General features: G+C 49.4%; 2 protein-coding genes across 7 annotated transcripts in view; one reads left to right on the top strand and one right to left on the bottom strand.

Annotated features, from left to right (window-relative positions):
- The window catches only part of GRID2IP (Grid2 interacting protein), a 70653-nt gene extending 60692 nt beyond the window's left edge, over positions 1-9961 (bottom strand). For 2 of the 3 annotated variants that reach the window (XM_059716264.1, XM_019485465.2), the window contains exons 1-2: positions 8751-9961; positions 1385-1977 (exon numbers count right to left, since the gene is read on the bottom strand). In XM_059716264.1, coding sequence (XP_059572247.1) covers positions 1385-1977; positions 8751-8775 — 618 coding nt within the window. In that variant the 5' untranslated portion in view covers positions 8776-9961. Of the gene's footprint in view, positions 1-1384; positions 1978-8741 lie in introns of all 3 variants that reach the window. The other variant, XM_059716266.1, reaches the window with a different exon arrangement.
- Positions 9962-10074: 113 nt separating this feature from the next.
- On the top strand, positions 10075-19474 carry ZDHHC4 (zinc finger DHHC-type palmitoyltransferase 4). Of its 4 annotated transcripts, XM_014600186.3 has the most exons (7): positions 10075-10152; positions 10566-10696; positions 13864-13937; positions 15160-15338; positions 16412-16537; positions 17521-17765; positions 18412-19474. In XM_014600186.3, the coding sequence occupies exons 2-7, from the start codon at positions 10574-10576 to the stop codon at positions 18694-18696; spliced, it is 1032 nt and encodes a 343-aa protein (XP_014455672.2). In that variant the 5' UTR covers positions 10075-10152; positions 10566-10573; the 3' UTR covers positions 18697-19474. The 4 variants fall into 4 exon arrangements, with proteins under 4 accessions (XP_014455672.2, XP_019341024.2, XP_019341023.2 ...); XM_019485479.2 differs by lacking the exon at positions 10075-10152 and having other exon boundaries at positions 10608-10696; positions 13288-13937; XM_019485481.2 differs by lacking the exons at positions 10075-10152; positions 10566-10696 and adding an exon at positions 10707-13504.
- Positions 19475-19664: the final 190 nt, after the last annotated feature.

Genomic DNA, 19664 nt, shown 5'->3' with positions numbered 1-19664 from the left:
ATTAAAAAATAACCGTGATCAAATTTATAATTAGCAAGAGGTGATGAGTTTGGGAAATTATCCACCAGGTAACCGTCAGGAACACAATAAAGATGTAATTACTTCATTTTTTTTTCCTTTGCCGCTAACATTTTGCAAGGATGGCAGGCTGAAATGTGAGCTACAGCTACTTGGAGCAGGGAACTGGCCATCCCGATTACTGCCTGACAGTTACTACCCTTTCATAGAGCTTGGCCATCCAGAGTGCCCGTCCTTGGAGGATCTCAATGCTTTCTGCAAACATGCTGTGACCCTTCTCATTAAAATGGCATGATTATGCCTAACCTCTTTTCACAAATGATGAAGCTAATGCTCCTGGCAGGAAGTGACTTGTCTGACCTCGGTTCCCAGCAGTGGGGCTGAGAAAAGAACCCAGAGGAGTCTTGATTCTAGCCTCACTAACACAGCTGTAAAGTAATGCAATTCTACTGACTTTATCAGGCACTCTGAGCTCACACAGATGCAACCAAGCACAGGATTTGGCATATGTTTCCTAACTCCCAAACCTTTGTTTTAACCACAAGCCATCATGACCAACTAGGCTTCTTTCCCCAGAACATCCTCTGTCTGCTTTTCGATAAGACTGAAAAAGGCACCCCTGAAAGCTGCCTCTGTGAGCCTTTCCTCTGCCTGGACTCCAGCTGGTTTCAGGCTGGGCTCAGGGGAAAGTCAGGGGGAGCTGTAGGTGCTGATCCTCCAAGTGCTACCTGGTGCCGTAAAAATTATACGTGTCAGGAAAGCTGAGGCTGGCCAAAGGAACCCGCAGCATTGCAGGGCCAAGTGGGCCCTGCCTTCTGCAAAAAAAGTGGCAAAAGAAGTACAGCTCCACACTATGGAAAGCAGGTAGATTAACAGGTAGTGGCCAAGTGGCCAGGCATGTTCTGCTGTGTATGTGCGCTGATACAGGTTCCTGCCCAGGCCAGGAAATGGCCTCCCCTACAGGCACTTGTCCAAAACACATCTGGTTCCCAATAGTGGAGTGTGCCTGGGATGACTGGTGGCTTTATATGACAGCCACATCAAAAGACTCATGGGAGCTGCACTGATTCCACCAGCTGAGGATATCCTTATTGGTCTCTGCCTTTTGTGAGCAAATCCTGTGCTCTCAAGTAGACACCGGGGACCTCGAATGCATAAGAACAGATGTGTTGGAGTTCACTGAGCTCTGGGATCAATGACTGTGGTGCAGGGGAGAGGGGCACAGGTCTGCGTTACCCAATCTGCTAAGACACCGCTGTTCTCCCTGGGCAGAGCTCATTTCTGCCCCAGCCTTCCAACAGTTACCAGACAGCAGTCCCCTGCCAGCCCCTGTGCCCTGTGCCCAGCCCTGTCCCCTCAGCCCTACCTTCTTGCTGAATTCCTGGGCCTTCTGCTTCCTCTCCTGATGGATGGCGTCAGCGCTCTGGACAAATTCCCGGACGCTGCTGCTGCCCCATCTCTGCAGCCGCCCGAGACGCAGAAGCCCCAATCTCAGAGCCTTCCCCTGGCAGGACTGGATCATGGCAGCAGCCACTTCATAAAACTTCACCGGGAGCCCGTTGATCTCCAGCACGTAGTCCCCTGGCTTGATCCCACGCTCACAAGCAGGTGACTCAGGGACCACACTCTCCACTTGCAGGGGGCTGCCACTGTGACACATCAGGTTGAAGCCAAACTTCCCATCCGGGCCAGGCTTGAGGTCCATCTGCTGGATGCGCGAGACCACACCAATGCTGGGAGGCACGTTCTCACACTGCCTCGCCAGGCTGATGAGGGCTTCGCAGCTCATGGATGAGACTGGCTGCCCTTCTATCTCCAGAATCTGGTCTCCTAGCTGGAGGCCAGCGGCATGAGCACTGCTGCCTTCTTCCACAGCAAGGATGTAGCAAGGACCATTGCCGCTTATCTTAAACCCAAAAGCTTCGGGCCAGCCCTGGTTGGAAGTCGGCATGGTGGCAACTGGAAAAGGAGAGCAGGAGAAAAAGCAGTGAGACTGTTTCCCTACAGTAACAAAGTCAGGCCCTGGCAATGTTATGTGCATGGGAAACCTTCTTGCGGGCAGTCTGGTTTTCTCCGTGTTCTCAGCCCTTTGGAAAAGAAATGCCCCTGAACAGGTGAGGAGATGCCCCCTTCATCCCACCCCACAATCTGCCCTTTATCTTTCCCATCTCATGGTCTTAGAGGCATCTATTTCATCAGCAGCCCGGAAATGAGCTGAACTGACGGAAAAGGCCAGGTCTTAACGCAGCGTGACCTGGTATTTAGAATGCATCAGTTCTAGGTCCGGTCTACTCAGTTTGTTAAATGACTGTGACCCAACCCCTGTGCTGTGTGAATAAGTTAATTGTCATCCACTTGCGTACCAAAACCATCCTTTCATGTTCCTGGTAATGTCACGCTGAAAAACACAGCAACAGAATGACTCAACGCTGGCTTATTGCAACAAACACTTCTCATCAGACAATAGCTGCCAAAGCACGTGTACTTGTGTTGGCCAGATCCCCCCGAACCTGCTGCTGGGCTCCTTGCCTTGTACTTGCACCAGCTTGGCCAAGACCAGGGAGGCCTGCAATACCTGATCCATAGACGGCATGCTGATGGGTAAATCCAGCATGTCAAGGGACCGTGTTCGAAAGACCGGCTCAGAAGTAAGAACTAAGGATTCACCTCTGCTTCTTCCAGGGAAGGGAAAAGCTGCTGTTGACTCAAGTGAGCAGATCAAGCCCTAAAGGAAGCATTAGGCCCAGCAGCCAGGCATGCTTTCTGGAAGAGGTGCATGTTTGAGGGGAAACAGGCACATTAGATCTTGAAGCTTATAGCACAGACAAGGAGCCTCCTCAAAGCTCCTTCTCAGCTGCACTGGACCCACTACATAACTTGCATATACACCTTTAGTTGTCCTTGGCTATTCCTAGACAATCTGCGAGCTGACCTGCCTGCTCCATTTGCTCCAGCTTTGGCATGGAGATGCTGTTTGTGCTCAGATCCATTTATTACATATTATTTAACACAGACAAGAAAACCGTAGAGACAGACAGTGGCTTGCCAGAAATGACTGGGCAAATTCCCTTCAGGAAAGTTATTAGTGATGATAATCGCTGGGCTCAAATATCACCTCTGCTGCAATTTTATTTGTGCACCGTTCGGATTCAAAGGTCTCAACAGCGAACAAAAAACAAAGTCACAAGAACCAAGTGGTTTTAGGGAGGCCCCAGGCCTGTCTCCAAACTAGCCCCAATGGCAGCCCCTGCCCTGATGCAAAGGCACCCCCAGCTCACGTGTGTGCATGACATTTCCAGCCCCATGCCCAGACTGGGTCTGCTGGGATAAGCCAGAGCTAGAACAGCATCTGAACACATGGCTGCTCAGCCAAAGCCAACCTCTAAGACTCCCCCGCTGGCTTCAACAAGCCTGTATCTGCTGGAGGAGTCAGACATCCAACCGGTGCAGTTTGGCTGACTAGACACTTCCTTGACTTCCCCAAGCACCGATGAGGTTTTCAGGGACATTTGCAAAGGTGCAGAGGACAGTTTGGTGCCTAAATCCTATTGACAACAGTGGGAGCTGGGTCCCTTACATCTGAAACTCATCCCTTCTGTATTATTTAAAGTCACCCGCCAGCTGTGTCTGTGTCTTTGCTGAGAACATAGAGGGTTAGGGTGTGCAGCGTAAAGAGAGTTCTGGATTTACGTCCCAAGCAGCTCTTCTGCCTTTGCATTCACAGCCGTCTCCCACTCCAGCCTGTGTCCATCCCCTGTACAGGAGCATCTGTGTCACTGCTGCAATGGCATCACTGCAACTTGCTTCTATCCTGTGGCCCTCCCCACTCAGAGCTTCACTCTCCCACCCCTCAGCTCAGCATCCAAGTGGTCTTTTCTTTTCTCCTCCAAGTCTGGAGGTGTTCTCCCCACACTGTTATTGTTTGGAATTCAGCAAGAAACAAGATTGTGCATCTCCTGTTACAGTCCAAGGAGATGAAAGACAAGTCTCTAACCTCCTGTCTTGGCAGGGATAACATGGCGCAGCCTGTTCCTGGGGAGACACCAGTGGGGGTGGAAGTGAGCAAGAGAGTGCTGCATTACTATAGAAACCTGTATTAATAATCAGAGTCTGGATCTACTGCTGCAAATAGCTCCTTGTGGCTGTGCTTTGAAGGGAACTGGGAGCATTATCTTGAAAAAACATATGAAAAGAACTAAAGAATAAGCAATAAATAAAGTTCTAAAGCTAGTGCTCTTGGCCTGTTATGTAGTGAACTTCGAAATCTGTTAATGAAAAGTGCTACACAAGAGCTAAGTATTATCCTTATTATGACATTAAAGGGGAAACGCATTTGTCAGGATGCCCCCAACAGGTGTAAATGTCACGGAGGGAGAGGATGTGTGCAGCACTGAAGCAAGCCTGGGAGGGAATTAATCACAGGAAAGCAGAGGCTGAATGCTGTGCTGTAGAAGGATCTCCCTCAGTGAAGGCTGCAGCTCTCCAACAAGGACCACAAAGCAGATAGCAAGACTACAGGTAGAGACAGACAGATGGAGCTGCTTGCAGTCTGAGACAGACAGACAGAGCAGCTTGCAGTCTGTCTATTTAAAACAACACTAGGTACAGCCTTGGTGAGGGTGCTGGAAGCAGCCGTGCCCTGGCTCCAGGGAGAGGGACCAGAAGACCCCCATCTCTAACTCCTACGAGCCCGTGGTTTGGTAAAAGACTTACAGAAATCAGAACCCATGGGTGTTGGTTTGGCCAGGCTTTCACCAAGGCCATGCTCATCCCTCCAAGGTTTCAGGACTTTCTTCATCTTCCTGTTTTCCTCAGTAGCACATGTCGCATTGATCCACACAATTTCTTCAGACCTCTTTAAGCAGCCTGGTCTTATCAGCTGTTATGTCCGCAGTCCAGCTTACAAGGTGCATTTCGGTGAGGAAGAAAAGCCCAAGCACTTTTTTAAGACCCATGATAATGAAAGAACTGGAAAAAACTTTTTGTAAGGCACCTTTGATGGAAAAGCGCTGAGATCAGCAGAGGTTCGATCACGCAGAGGCTCATTTCCCCCCACTCACCGCATCACACGGCCACTGAAATGATCTTCCATCCTTCTCAGACCAGAGGAAGGTCCCTACAGGGTGCTGGTAGCTGGTGTCAAGCAAAAAGGTAGGGCTTTGTGCCTATTGTCTCTTATTCTGGTTAGTCTCACTGCCACCCCAAAGAAGCTGCAGACAGACTAATTACAGTGCTGCTAATGGCTGAGACTGGAGATCTATAAGAGGAATTAGGACCTGAAATGAGTTAAACGGATTAGCGTTCAAGCAGGGAAACCCATTGCTCACACAGCAAATCAAAAAAGACCACAATGGGATGGCAAAGCGGCAGAGATAGCCCCAGAATAGCTGGAAGCACTAGCCTTGCCTGGTCTGGTCCTGCTCCAGGTGCTTTAGGGAGAAAGTCAGAGATGCTGGGCTCAGCAGGGATATGCCTACATGCATCTGAGCCTGTGCCGGAAGGACTGCAGAGATCTGCGCTCAGCTTTGCCTGATCAGAACCTTGTAGCTGCCCTCCATCACCGTGACCCAGGCTGGCAGAGCTAGACATGGGAGGCCTGGAAGGCAGGGAAGTCCATAATAATGCACATTGCTATTAAACGGCCATGATCTGATTTCCCCCCTTTATTTCCTCACACTTCAGGATCCCGGGGCTTAGTGAGCTAAGAGCTTCTAGGGTATTATACCTCCTGCTGCAACACCAGCTGGAACGTCTCAGATAGGAAACTGGCAGAGGGACACTATCCCAGTATGAACCATGCGAAAGGCTTTCTTCTCTGTCCTGGACCAGTGAGGGCTGAATACCAGGTGATGCTGCTTAGTGTGGTGGTCCAGAACAGCAGTCTCCCAAGAGACCCATTACTGGAGACACTTAAAACTTAACTGGATAAAGCCTTGGAGAGGAAGCTGCAGGCAATGCTCCGGCCTTGCTAGAAGGCAAACATGATGCTCTGTCGGTGCCCAGCACTTATGAGGTCTGTGCAACTGTATTGCTTCCATAAACAGAATGAGGATGTCAGCCTCTCTCCTCGTTCCCCTTCTGCTTCAGCTCTACTCTACACAGGTGGCCATGCTGCAGTTTCTCTGAGGGCCCCAGTCCCACATTAAACAACTGAAATAAATGGTGTTTCCATGTCCAGATCCTAGCAGAGGAGACAGAAAAGGTCAGGATGCCCTGGGACTGCAGGAAGGCAACCTCTATGCTTGGGGGACCAGGTCCTAGAAGGCCTTTACCTAGCAAAAAAGCTCTTTCACCAGCTGAAGCCAATCACGCCTGGACGGGGGCGTTCGGTGGTGAATATTGTGCTCTCTGGTGGTGACACACATATGCGCACAGGAATGTCAAAAGAGATTTTCTCTCGCTATTAAAGCCACTCTGTATCCAGGTCAAAAACTGTGATGCATTTTCAGCTTTAGGAAATCAAAACCCTCCTGTCTCCTTTTCCAATATATTTTCAAAGTCACTGGGTAATTCAAACCACCAGACGCTGCCTGACAGTGAGCTGCACACCTCAGTCAGCAAAAGGAACCTGTCTGCTGTAACACTGAAGAAACCTCGGATCAAAAGGCTAAAGCTATGGATAATAAAAAGACTTCTCCTGTTTCTTAGCAAACCACCTTCCAGGCTTCTGGGTCAGACGAAGCTCAGTGTGTGACGGCTGCTGTCCGTGGCCTTTGGCCTGAATAATCTTCCCCTCTTTCCAATTCAGACACATCCCACTATTACTAGACTTATTGGGTGGGTTGCTTTTTTAAGCAAAATACCCCAAAATAATATCCAGCTGCTGATGGGTGCCAGTGCCCAGCCTGTGCTGCTCTGTGGCACTCCTAGTTATGATGATTTTGACAGCTAGCTTCACAGGCAGGCAAGACACTGCAGGCACATAATGTTGAAAGTTCCTGTCCCTAGGATCTTACACTCAAATTTAGACGTAAACCAGGGCTCCCAAACCATGTCCAACTAAGCACCCCATTAACAACACAGCTGGAAACAGAGGGCCACAACTCACATGCACAAGCGTCCAACATGCCAAATAACCCCCACCCCCAGAATAGCTGCCTGTACTTGGAGCGATGCACTGAACATGCCTGTGGTTTGTATCCACCGGCAAACAAAATCTGCAGCTCCTTGGCTCTGTCCTACCATGGAAAGATAGGGACAGAATGACCATGGGTTGCCGGGCAGGACGCCACACTTGACCCGAGGTTACACTTGGGGTAGGTGCTGCCCTCAAATTAATATTTTGGTTGCATTTGCTGCCTCCCAGGTTCTACTTCAGCCCTGTCTTTGTCAAGAATTTAACCAGGGACTGGCTCCCTTTACCTGAAAATACCCTTCTGGCTTTCTGAAGCTACTCCTCCTGACTAGATGAATCACCTTCCTTAGTGAGAAAGCATCCCATGCAAGGCTTACCTCTCGTGCACGGGGTCTAGCCAGCGGCAGACTGGCACCAGGAAGGGTACCTGACAAAACCATCACAACAGCTTCAAAGCTTTTGGATCAGTTACCTGTTGGCAGTAACTGCCTGAGTTTCTATGGCAAATTCTATCCAGGCACGGTAACTTAATAGGCCATTCATTAGCAGGCTGAGCTACAGAGCATCCTGCAAAACAGGAGTACAGAGTGTGCTGGGAGGTACAGGAATGGTTTCAGCTGACACTGTCACCAATCTAGGAACCAAGATAAATTTTTTCAGGCTCTAAAAGCTTTAGCCAACTTGGAGCTAGTTTCCAAGGGGTGTATATGCCAAGCAAAAGGTGAGGAAGCAGATTACAGCGGACCTGCAAGGCAAGATGCTGCTCCCATCAGATACTGCAACAAACTCATCCCTGCTTTAACTCCAGAGGTTTACAGCACATACGACATCAGTTACCGAGGGGCACCACGCAGCCACCGAGGTCCAACAAACTCCTCCTGGAGATGCCCAGGGAGTTATCTCTGGGATCAGAAACCATCTTGTACTATCTACACTTTTCCCAGAGCCCGACGAAGGGACTTTGACTCCTGAAAGCTTGCAGAAAAGGACAATTTTCTTGCCATTTTCCAGTTGGTCTTATAAAAGGTATCATTTTGGAACCAAGAGTTCTAGTTTTTTGTACGTCTTTCAGAGAGGGAAGCACAAGTATGTGTTGGGAGCAGCCCTCCCTGCACTTCCCAGGTCAGAGGCAACTCCAATCACTTTCCGGTTTGTCCTTGTTTTACCATTCAGCTGTTCTCAGCATGTTCCATTAAAAAAAAAAAGTCAGCTTTAAACAGTTTGCAAGGGGTCACGGTACCAGACTCCAAATCCAGCCTGAGCTATCTGAAAGGAGGTTACTGGGAGAGCCCGAGCGATGGAGGCTTATCCACTTATACAACGACCAGCTGCAGTCTTTCAACTTTACCTTGTCTCGTGATTCTTGCCATATGGGGCTGGATGCTGGCGCCCTTCATCTATCTGTCTGCTTTTCTTCTCACTAAAAGACAGCCCCAAGGGATTCTTTACAATTCCCTTATCACTGCACCCTAAACATCCGTCATGTCATCTCCCTCGCCTGCTCCCCGGATGAGCAATCTGACTCCCGTTCGGCTAACCCAGCGGTTCTCAACATTTTTGGACTCGAGGCACCCCTCAGTAGACTCAAGGACCCCCCCCCCCCCCCCCCCCAGCAGCACCCCATTTCAAAAGCAAATTTATTTCTTACAATGCTAACCTCCTTGGGTCGTGGGAACAGGCATGCAGCACCCTTCTCAGACTCTCGCAAGTGCCCCAGGGTGTCCCCACACCTGGTTGGGAATCCCTGAGCTAACCCTTCCTCACAACGCGCTCCCGCAGCGCGCAAGGAGCGGAGCGCAGATGCGGGTCCGGTAACGAGGAGCGATACGCCTCGGAGGAGAGCTGGGGAAGCGTTCCCGCCGGCGAGGTGAGCTCTGAGGTAGGGTCTGCGCTCAGAGGAAGCGGGCAGCCACGCAAAGGATTGCAATTCTGGGATCTGAGGAACTGTTTCGTGAACCGCAGGCAACGTCACCAAAGACTTGGCTGACCGACCGGGGATTATTAACCTATCGCCCTGCGCCGAAGTAACGAACGCGGCCTGGATGCCGTGACCACACCGTACGGGAGGAGATGCTCCTTGGCAGGGGAAACGCCGTGCATCGGGGTCCACAAAGGCAGTTTTCCTTACGGGAGAACTGTTTTTCTGGCGTGGTTTAGCGCTGGGGCTTAGAGCTGACTTTATGGGAAGGGCAGGATCCTCCCTGCGGCCGCACGGCTCAGGGCCGGCGAAACGCAGGGGCAGCCAGACCTCGGCCTCCAGGCTTGGGCCTGCAGTAGGACGCCGGCCAGGAGACGATGGCAATATCTGGAGCCCGCGCGGGGCTGGAGGACGCTTGCCGGTTGTAGGGCCACGTGTTTCCGGACTGACTTGATTTGGCGGGGAACATGAAAAACGTCCTTAAAAAAGTAACTAAATCAGTAAGGAGGCGCGCCTCGGCGCTTCCGACCGGGCCGTCCCGTCGGACGCTGGAAACGGGGCGGTATTGTTCGTTTTTAATTTCACGGACGGGCCCTCGGCGTGGAGGGCTGTTGTTGGTTGTCGTCTCCTCACGATTGGGGTCTCTCGTGCCCCCGGCCGATCCCCGCCGTCTCCGCCCCGTCCTGCTGGAGACATTCGGGGGGCGTCGAGCCCCCCGGCCTGCACGAGGCGGTCGGCGACATGACCTCGGCTCAAAGTGACAGTGATGCGAGCGCCGTGACATCGTGAAGCCGCAGGTGTGACGAGAACGTGATGTCACACAAGCCAAGGACGCTCGAGTGGTGTGATGTCACATTGTCCCTGGTGTGATGTCATGCGGGGGGCGCGGGGATGATAGAGGGGGTGTGACGTCACCACACCACGACGCACGGCGACCCCGCGAGTCTGGGGGGGGGTAGAGCGGGGTCACTTCCGGTGTGCCTGAGGGGGACTTCCGGTCCTATAGGAGGTACTTCCGCTTCAGGAGCCGGAAGTCCCGCCTCCGCAGCTGTCAGGGCGGGCCGCCGGCGTGTCACGTGACGCGGGGCGGGGCGCAGCAGCTGGTTCCCGGGGAGGAGCCGGCGCGCTCGATTGGGCGGCGGTGAGCACGGGCGGCCCCTATAGAGCCCATACGTCCCGCGTCGGCACACTCGGGCACCTTAGACACCCCACGTGGAGTCACTGCAGCACCCCTTAGACACCCCACATAGGGTCACCCAGCATCCCCTGCATGTCCCACATAGGGTCACTGCAGCACCCCCTATACGCCCCACATAGGGTCCCCCAAAATCCCCTATATGTTTCATATGGGGTCACTGCAGCCCCCCCTAGACACTTCACATAGGGTCACCCAGGATCCCCTTAATGTCCCACGTGGGGTCACTGCAGCACCCCCTATACGCCCCACATAGGGTCACCCAGAATCCCGTATACGTTCCATACGGGGTCACTGCTGCATCCCACATGGGGTCCCCCCCCCCCGTCCCATATGAGGCTGCTTTTGCTGTGTTGCAGGGCTCGAGATGGACTTTTTGGCTCTCTTCCTGATTTACGCGTGTGTAGTTGTGGCAGGCGTTGCGCTCGTCTGCTTTAGTGCGGGAAGCGAGCAGCGTGTCCCTGCCAGAGGTAGGAGTCGCGTGACCCAGGTAAGCAAGCCGACGTTAACTGCTGTGCTCGCGCCAGCGTTTCCGTGGCGTGAGGACGAGCGCTCGCCAGCGCGGGCTGAGCCTCCGTCTCTGCCTCGCGTGGGCACGAGATGCGTCTCGGCGGGGCTAAGCACGGTGCTCGCGAAACCTTACAGGACAGGGCGATCTGGCACGTTACCCATGTCCCAGAACAGGAAAGTAGAGACGAGCTCATCACTCGTTTGCTTGGAGTCGGTCCTGCCCCAGGCCTTGCAGGTTGAGAGGCCGTTGGCAGAACAGAGGAGGGACGATAAAGATGTGGGTTGGCCCCTTCCAGGGAGATCCTGCATGACAGGGCGAGGAATCGTAGCAATTAAGGGCTGGAAGGGGCCTCAAAAGATCATCGAGTCCAACCCCCCTGCTCTGGGCACGAATACTGCGGAGATCAAATGCGTCTGTCCGGTCTCCTCTTGAAGACTTCCAAGGTTGGGGATGGCACCACCTTGGGAAGTCTGTTCTAGTCGCCCTCACCGTAAAGCAGCTCTTCCTTGCATCCAATGTGAAACCATCCTCTGACAATCCGCGGCCATTGCTCCTTGTCCTCCCCTGGGGCGCCCTAGCGAGCAGGTTTTCATCCAAGAATGCAGAGGATGGAGCAGAAGCAGCCTCTGTCAGCCTGCCCGCGATAAGCTGGGACAAGCTCTCTCCCTGATCCCACCCAGCTTCTTTGGATGCTGAGTTTCCAAGGAATTTGGGTGGTGATGTAATCTTTATATGGACACCTCCATGGAGCCCAAAGCATACCCCTCTAAGTAGATGTAAACAGACATCATGAATAGAAATGCAGTTTCCCTCATGTCTTAATCACCAGTTCAGACGGTGCAGAGAGTGACCAAAACTCATTACTATCTCATACTAAGTGGTTTTTCTGCAGTGAGATCTCTGTCCAGTTCACAGCTGTCTTTCTCTCAGATCCCACTATCGCATTTAGCAGCTGGTCTCAGCAGGAGCACCGAAATCTGCACAAGCTGCAGACGCAGAATTCCCCGCTCAGCAAATCCCTTTGTTCACCAGCAGGGGGAAGTTTGCACGGCTGCTATTCTGCGTTGTTTCTGTTCTGCAGATAGACGAAGGGTGTAATTATCTGGGGCTGCAAAACCAGCACCAAAATTTAGCGTAAATGAACGTACCGCTCGGTGCATGGAATGACTGCCATATAGTGCTAAGGACATAACTTGCATGTGACAACTGAAAAATGGCATTGGTTCAGTGGCATTGCATTATAATCCAGAGCCCCAAAGCCCTGTGGACTCGTGTTTTACCGCATGTGTAGCTGACAGCAAAAGTTTGTTTTGTATTTTAATGGAAAATAAAAATAACAGAAGCCTGAAAGTTAACTGCAGACCTTTCAGAAAAACAATATTTGTCAAATGTTACTACACAACACGTATGTCATAGTGCTGCTTGCCTGGATTATGCTAACAAGTGTAGTGAGGAATTTTAAAAGAGGATTAAAGATTTTCAGGGTTTCTTGAATGACATGAAAGAAGTGAATTTAGAACAAGAAGAAACAAATAGTTTAGATTCTTTTAAATATTTCTGTGTAAACAGAAAGTAATAATGCAGGGAAAGAAGATTGAAAAGTCAGTCCAGTAACTAGTCACGTTTAACATTTAGTTACACGACTGAGCTGATCTTGGCTTTTATTACTGGCAGTATTTTCTTTTCATTTTGCCTTATACTGGTCTTGAATCAATACACAGAACAAGATACTCATCAGGCTTCCTTTCATACTTAAGATGACTCTTTCTTTCTTTGCCATGAACACAAAATATATTATAAGTACCACTTAAGATGTAAACAAGTACTTGTTTCTTTAGAGAAATGTAATGTTAATTCTCACAAGATAATCAATGGCAGGGCAATTTCCAGTATTGATAACGGGTATCTTTTAAAAGACGGTTTCTAGCCCCTGGTTCCAAAGTGCATAAATCCACAGGTTGTATAAGTCGGATCTGGCTGCGTTATTTTAACTACCTTGCATGTATATTCTGAGCAATAAAATGATGTACTTACACATACCACAGCTGTTTCTAGCTCTCTGACAGGTCAGCTTCCATCCCACTGTTCTGGTTTTCATGCTTCCACTGGCTCATTGGAGTGAAATGGTTGCAGTCTATTTACAGGTCTCTCCATATGCTTCTGTAACCATTGGAGGCAAACGCAACAGTCTCAAGAGCCTTTGTGCTTTGGCTAACATGAATGCTGTTTAGTTCAAGGTGGGTGGGGAGCCCTCTGAAAGAGCTCCTTATGCTGCACCACATTAATTTTTACATGGAGGGAAATAGGGTGTTTCCTTTTGCCAGCTCTCAGATCAACAATGGATGACAATTAACACACATCTGTGTTGTTAATTGAAAACTGAGTTTTGAAAACTGGGTTTTGAAAGTTGTTTTTATGCCTAGTTGTGTCTAATGCACCTCCTACACCTCTAGTGTAGCCTCTTTTTTTTTTTAATCTCCTGTAAACAGCCATCAGACACGCCAGTGAGAAGACTTATGCGTAACATCTCTCCCAAGCGTCATGTCTCTTGTCATCTTGTCACATCTCAGATAGAAGACATGAGGTGCGGTGTATTTTTGCTTGCTCGTCACGGGTAGCTGTTCTGCTTGGCTGCTGTACACCTTGCACCACTGATGGAGTGGAGTGTTGCTATAGAGATAAGTCGTCTTGTGCACGGCTCGTGAAGAAACAAGCAGTCCTGCAGCACTGAGTCAGCTAAGCGTGTTCCTGAATGGAAGCAGGCAGCTCTTCCCTCCTCCGCATATGGCAGGTTTTGAAGTAACAGTCACAAAAACATGAAGCTGTTGAATTGGATAGGCTTAGGATGAGTTTCCATGAATTTTTAGAGATCAAGTAGGATTTTTAAACACACCTACCTGTTTATCTAGGGGCATCAATAACCGTCGTGTAAATCCAGCCCTCCATTCATTAGCTTCCCTGCCTGTAAAATGGGTATAATGTTTACCTCAGAGGCATGCGGAGGTGTTATTAATGTTTGTCCTACACTCGGGAGTGCCCAGAGGGAAGGTGCAACAGATGCATTCAATATTACACTGTTTGAAGTTTTCACAGGGGAGAACAAGCACTGTGCAACTCAAGTGACATGGTGTTTTCATTTGCTGCAGGTGTTTTCATTCATAGTCCCAACACGGCTTCAAAGAGCAACGCAGAGGGTGCTTCACAGGCTCTTCCACACACGGTACCACGCTTTTTTTTCCTTTAACACCCTTTTCCTGGCCTGTTTCTGATCATCCTTCTGGCACCCACAAAGCCATGCTAGATTGCTCTTAGATGCACTTCTCTCTGTCAGGGGCTACCACGGATTCCTTTTAAAGTTTTCCATGCTGTTCTTCCTCCTCTCTTGAGAGGATGTTAACCCTTAAAGAGTGAAGTAGATTTTACAGATAACAACATAATGTAGCTCAATAGTTCTCTCTGTAAGGGATGTTCTCATCCCTTTGGGTGTTGGGAGAGCTCCAGTTGTCTGTGTTCAGGTTAGTCAGCCAGGCTGTCGCTACAAAGCAGAGACTGGAATTTATTTCTGGACTTTGCCCAGAAACTCTGATGTCAAGAGCAGCATGAAAACCGTAGCATAAAACGGAGCCTTTTTGGCAATGGAAAGTTCAAGCTGTAATAAAGTGCGCACTGCTGATAGCACAGAACTGATACCTTTGGTGCGGGGCCAGCTGACTCGTGACAGCGGCAGAGCTAACGGACCTGCCCTTCCCTTCAGCCTTCACCATCGGTGCACCCATTTTCGGGGCTGTTGCTGGGCTCAGGGTGCTGTACCTCCTGCAAGCCCAAACGTTAGAGAAACAGCACGCAATTCAAACATCTCTAGTGGCATCTGCAGCCTTTTTCACAGGCCTGAGCTCGTGTTTGCCCTCAATAACCTCCCAAAATGCCACCCGTCTGTTCCCTTGCTGCTTCTGCCTTTCCCTTCGGACTGCTAAGCTGTGCGTTTCTTAAAGTGAAGATGGTGCTGAATTGGCTTATTCAGTGCTTCTAGAATGGTTCTGGGGATCACGCCAAGTCTCTGCCAGCGCTGTATTATTGTCTGAGACCTGGCCTGTCATAATGGCAAATGTCGGTGCCCACGTGGGCCCCTCTTAATTACAAGACATTGTACTTGGCTTATTGAGATTGACTAGAACAAGCAAGCAGGTTCGGGAAGGTCATGCAGGGAGGGGTCTCCAGCTGCGAGAGCTCTTTCTGCTGGCTTCAGGAGAGCTCATGTGTAACACCAGGCAAGAGAGCAGTCGGCCGGGCTGCTGGGGAATCTGAGTTAGACCTGTGAGACCGGGAACCTAGCGGGGAGCTTGGGGAAAGTCCTTGCTGCTGAAGCCTACTGTCCAAGCGCGGCTTCTTTCACGACTTGAGTCCTGGTTGTAAAACAGGCTGCCCTTCCTTTCTGGTTCCAGAAACGGCCTGTTTGCTGGCCTGCACATAGCTTTGGAGGCAGCAGTTTACGGTGAATATGCTTGGGAAGTGTTTGGCTACTGCCAAGAGCTGGAGTTCAACACGGGCTTCCTTCTGCTGCCATACCTGCTGCTCGCGGTGAACACGGGGGCTTTCGTGCTATGCGCTCTGACCAACCCAGGTAAGCTCCGGCCGTGCGCCCGTGGCAGCTGCGTGAAAACGGAACATGAAAACTAAGTGGCTGGTAAATGAAGGCTCAGAAGTTACGTGGTGTCCTGCTAGAAATCCAAGGCATGCAGCTTTTACTGGGGAAATGGGTGCATTGTGTGAGTGACGGTCATCTTGCCTCCTCCAATGGCTCAGCGCATCCTTTAATTGACCAGAAGCACTCTCGGCCTCCTGTGTGGTGCACTGTTCCCTGCATCCCAGAGTCTTAGTGCTTCAAATACAAAGGGTTTAAATGACAAGTGGCAGTTTGACCTCTCCCCTCAGCACTTCCCCCATAAAAAACACTATGCCTTGTGTGTGTGGAGGGGGGGATGTTAAGAGCACTTTGCCTGTAATTACCCACTAGCAAGGAGGAGAGCAGGCTGGTTGTATTTTCTGTATTGTGGCCATGTGCTCTGAAGGCTGGATTGCGAAAGCTTCCAGAGCAGGGAGTGGGACCTGGCAGCTCTTGTGATTGGGAGCCAGGATTGCATCCTAATTGACTCTGCACCTTCAGTCAAATGATCTCACCTCCCCATTTCTTCCTCCACCCATCACTGCCATAACTGTTACCTGCTGAGATGGGCTTGGTTGAAAGGAGGGGTCTGAGCGGAGAACGGCTGCCTACAGAGAGTATCCTGGGAGAGTTTTGAAACCAAGAGTGCATTTTTTGAACAGGCATTGAAGAGAGAAAGCGAAGGGAGGGGATGATTTATAGCGCATTCCTCCCCTTTCCGGAGCGCTGCCATCCTCCTGATTTCATAGCCTTTGTTCTGTTTGCTGTGTGTTTCTCGTGGGTCCGGGTCGAGTTGCAAACATCAATATTTTGTAACTTGATTTCCATCCAGTAAGATGCTGCCATAGGGAATAGTGCCAAACATGGGCTCAGTACCCTTAGCAATTCATTACAGTCATCAACATTTCTGCCACATTCTGGCAACACACAGACGGCTTCGAAAGACAGAAGCAGCCCTGTGCTCTACTAAATGTTCATCGCTGTTGCGGGGGGAAAGAGTTTGCTCCTCCATGGCACTGTTTCTCTTCTAGGTACAATAACGGAGTCAAATCAAGAGTTGTATCTTCGGGTTTACGCACACGACGGTGTGATGTTTCGGAAAGGCGTCATGTGTCGCACGTGCCACATGGAAAAGCCAGCCAGGTCAAAGCACTGCAGTAAGAGTTGTCATTGTTATGCTTGTTGAGATTTAAAAAAATCAACCTTCTACCAAATTAATTTCCTACCCATAATGGCCACTCCCCTGCCTTTAATATAGTTCCCCAAATGAAGTCTAGCACAAGGTCGTTGGTGTTCTTGTTCATTTGTAGGAAGGCCTCCAGCTCACTAGCCCAACTCCATAGGTTGGCTGCTTACAAACCCCCTGAACAGAGGTTCCCAGGTGTCTGAGACTACAGCTGTGGAGACTAGGAGCCTTGGTTGGTTTCAGTGAATGTCTTGCAGACCCAGTCTCTTACATGTGGCTCTAGATTTGCACTTTGTAGAAAAGACACTGGGAAAGCAAGCTGACTACCTACATGGGGAAGTTAGAGCAGTGATGGTGACATGAAAAGGCCTTACCTCCCAAGACCTGAGTTCAGGATTGTGCGTTTCTCTTGCAGAACATGGTGGTCTCGCCATCACCTGAAACAGAGCAGGCAGCTGCCCTCTATCTTGCCTGTGCCGCTGTAGGCAGCACTAACAGGAGAAACCCAAATCTCTGAGCTCCAGCCTTGGTAGGCGAGTAGAACAGGGAACTGAATTTCAAATCTGTTGTAGCCGTGGTTGATCTTTTTAAGGTTAAGTTTCTGTAACTGATGGACAAGTTGAAGCAGTTTCACGTGTTTATGCTTTCAAAGCACAGAAGTGACATGTGCTCTTTGAAAAGTTTTTTGGCTCTTCTCTGAGTCTTATGACCATACAAGGTTGTTAGAAGGGACTTGGAAGGCTGTTTATATTGTCACAAACACCGCCAGACACTCCTGCACACACACCTAACCCTGTAAGATCAGGCACTTGTCTCTGCTTGTACCAGAACAGCAAATGCTCATCGTAGTCCTGCACAGGCCTTTAAAAGAGCTATGCCATGCTGCATAAAAATCTCCCATGTCCTTTAAAGGCCAGATAACTTACATTGCCTTGTATTTCCTTTTTTGATCAGGTGTTTGTAACTGCTGCGTACATCGTTTTGACCACCACTGCGTTTGGGTCAACAACTGCATCGGGGCCTTCAACATGAGATATTTCCTCATTTACCTCTTCACTCTGACTGCTATGGCTGCCGACATTGCGATCATAACAGTAGCCTTCCTAATCCAAGTAGTACTGCTATCAAATCTGATGTACGGGAGTTACGTTGATGAGCAAGGGCAGGAGCACGAGGTTGAGATTCCCTTTCTTATTCAGGTAAACTCCAAGCATCTAGACTTTAACCTGCTTCTGAGTGTGCAGCCTGATCAAAGACTTGTTTTGGTCTCATCTGTTAAGAATCCTCTTGCACATCCATTCTCTTATATCAGGGTGGAGGGCCTATGGGCGTCATAGCAGGGAGCCCAGATGTATTGTTAGAGGAATTGTCATCACAGGCACTTTGAAGTATACACTTGATGTAGGTAACAGTTTCTTCAGAAAATCCATTTCTCTGAATTCTAGCTCAACATAAAGCTTTGATCCATACAGACATGGTCTTACAGAAAGCAGGTTACCATTATCCTCTACAAATGAGTTTTTAAAGGAGTGTGACGTGTCCTTGACATGTCAAAGCGGACCTCTTCCCATCCAGTGGAAGTTAAATATCTCATAGGGCTCTTTCTCAGACACACAGTTCCCCCAGGGGTGTATTTCTGGTTAAGTCCGACTACACACATAGCCCCTGGGCCGGCAGAACTGGGGAGATAAGATAATGAAAATGCAGCGTAGTAATAAGTGGTTCATTTTGGAGTTGCCCTTAGAGCTGAACTGCATTGTGATTAATAGCGCTGATTGGAGTGTTTGAAATCAGAGGGTATGGCCTGGGCCTTTAAAGCCACTTACTACTTGTCTGTTTTTGCAGCACCTGTTCCTGATCTTTCCCAGGATTGTCTTTATGCTTGGCTTTGTGATCGTCCTCTCTCTGGTGCTGGGGGCATACTGCTGTTTCACTCTGTACTTGGCTCTCACCAACCAAACATCCAACGAGTGGTATAAATGGAGAAGATACAAGTGCCCTCACTGCCAGGCGCAGCAGCCCCACGACAAGCACACTGCATACAGGAATGCATACTCTAAAGGAGTTTGGATCAACATAAAGGAAATCATTAAACCTCCCACAGTCTCGGAAAGAAAAAAAAAAACCTGAGGAAATTTAACTCTTTTTAAAAATGTCTTCTACCAGGGGTTTCCTAGGCCACAAAGGACTCTTGAAAGGACACTAATGTCCGCTAAGTGCTACGATTCAGGGATTTTGTTCTAAAGAACATAACTGTAAAATACAGTTGTTAATACGTTCATTTCGGAGACAGCGATCAGTTTGTGTGTGTGCCACTGAACATAATTGATTAAGATGATGGGTCTCGGTAGAAAGCAGCTGTTTAAGATGTGATTATAGCTCAATGTATCCTAAAATGTTCTGTCATCTTCAGTAAGTTTTGAGTGGCAGAGTTAAAGCTAAGGTACGATGCTAGCCTTGGGGAAAACCAGATTTCGTATGTGCTTAAGATCTAATGAACATGAAACAGAATCATAACTATCGCAAAAGGAAGAAAAAAAAATCAAACTATGCAAATAAAGCCTTCAAGGAACTGTATTAAGTACTGTAATAAAATTAACATACAAGTCCTTGAAAAGGCCCTTTCAGTGCATTTTAGGGTAAGCAGACAGTTCATGAAAGGAACGTGTTAAACCTTATGGTTATGTAGGCGTATCAGCTCTGTGCGAGTATGCCCAAAGCGCTACTATGCTGTACAGCTAATCTTAGATTTATGGATTATATCTAGGTCTTGGGTCCCTTGTGAAAACAGTAGCTCACATGTATTACCAAGAACCACACTACTTGTTGCCACCTCGTCTGTATAGGACTGCTGGACACTTTATTTTATATATTTTTTCTTTTAAAATAAATGGAAAAGCCATCCAAACCCCTCGCCAAAGACTTTGTCATAGCTGTGCTGCAGGCTTCCTGGCCTAACAGGCTGGAGCCCAGCTGTATCAGCAAGTAGGAGATTTGTGCTTGGTTTTGAATGGAAGATACCCAAAGCCTTGTTTTGACCCCTGCTCTCGTTGCAGAGATGCCTCGCTGTTCTCACGGTCACCATTTCACTCAGTGGA

This window comes from Alligator mississippiensis, chromosome 13, assembly GCF_030867095.1.
Source record: "Alligator mississippiensis isolate rAllMis1 chromosome 13, rAllMis1, whole genome shotgun sequence".
Taxonomy (NCBI): Eukaryota; Metazoa; Chordata; order Crocodylia; family Alligatoridae; genus Alligator; species Alligator mississippiensis.
Note: the sequence above shows the minus strand (reverse complement) of the source record. Positions and strands in the feature narration are given on the sequence as shown.

Coding starts and splice junctions, on each gene's coding strand:
- ZDHHC4 (XM_019485479.2), top strand. CDS start 13,687: ATGGGTATAATGTTTACCTCAGAGGCATGCGGAGGTGTTATTAATGTT. Junction 13,938..15,159: donor CACAGGCTCTTCCACACACG/GTACCACGCTTT, acceptor TTCTGGTTCCAG/AAACGGCCTGTTTGCTGGCC. Junction 15,339..16,411: donor ATGCGCTCTGACCAACCCAG/GTAAGCTCCGGC, acceptor TTTCTCTTCTAG/GTACAATAACGGAGTCAAAT.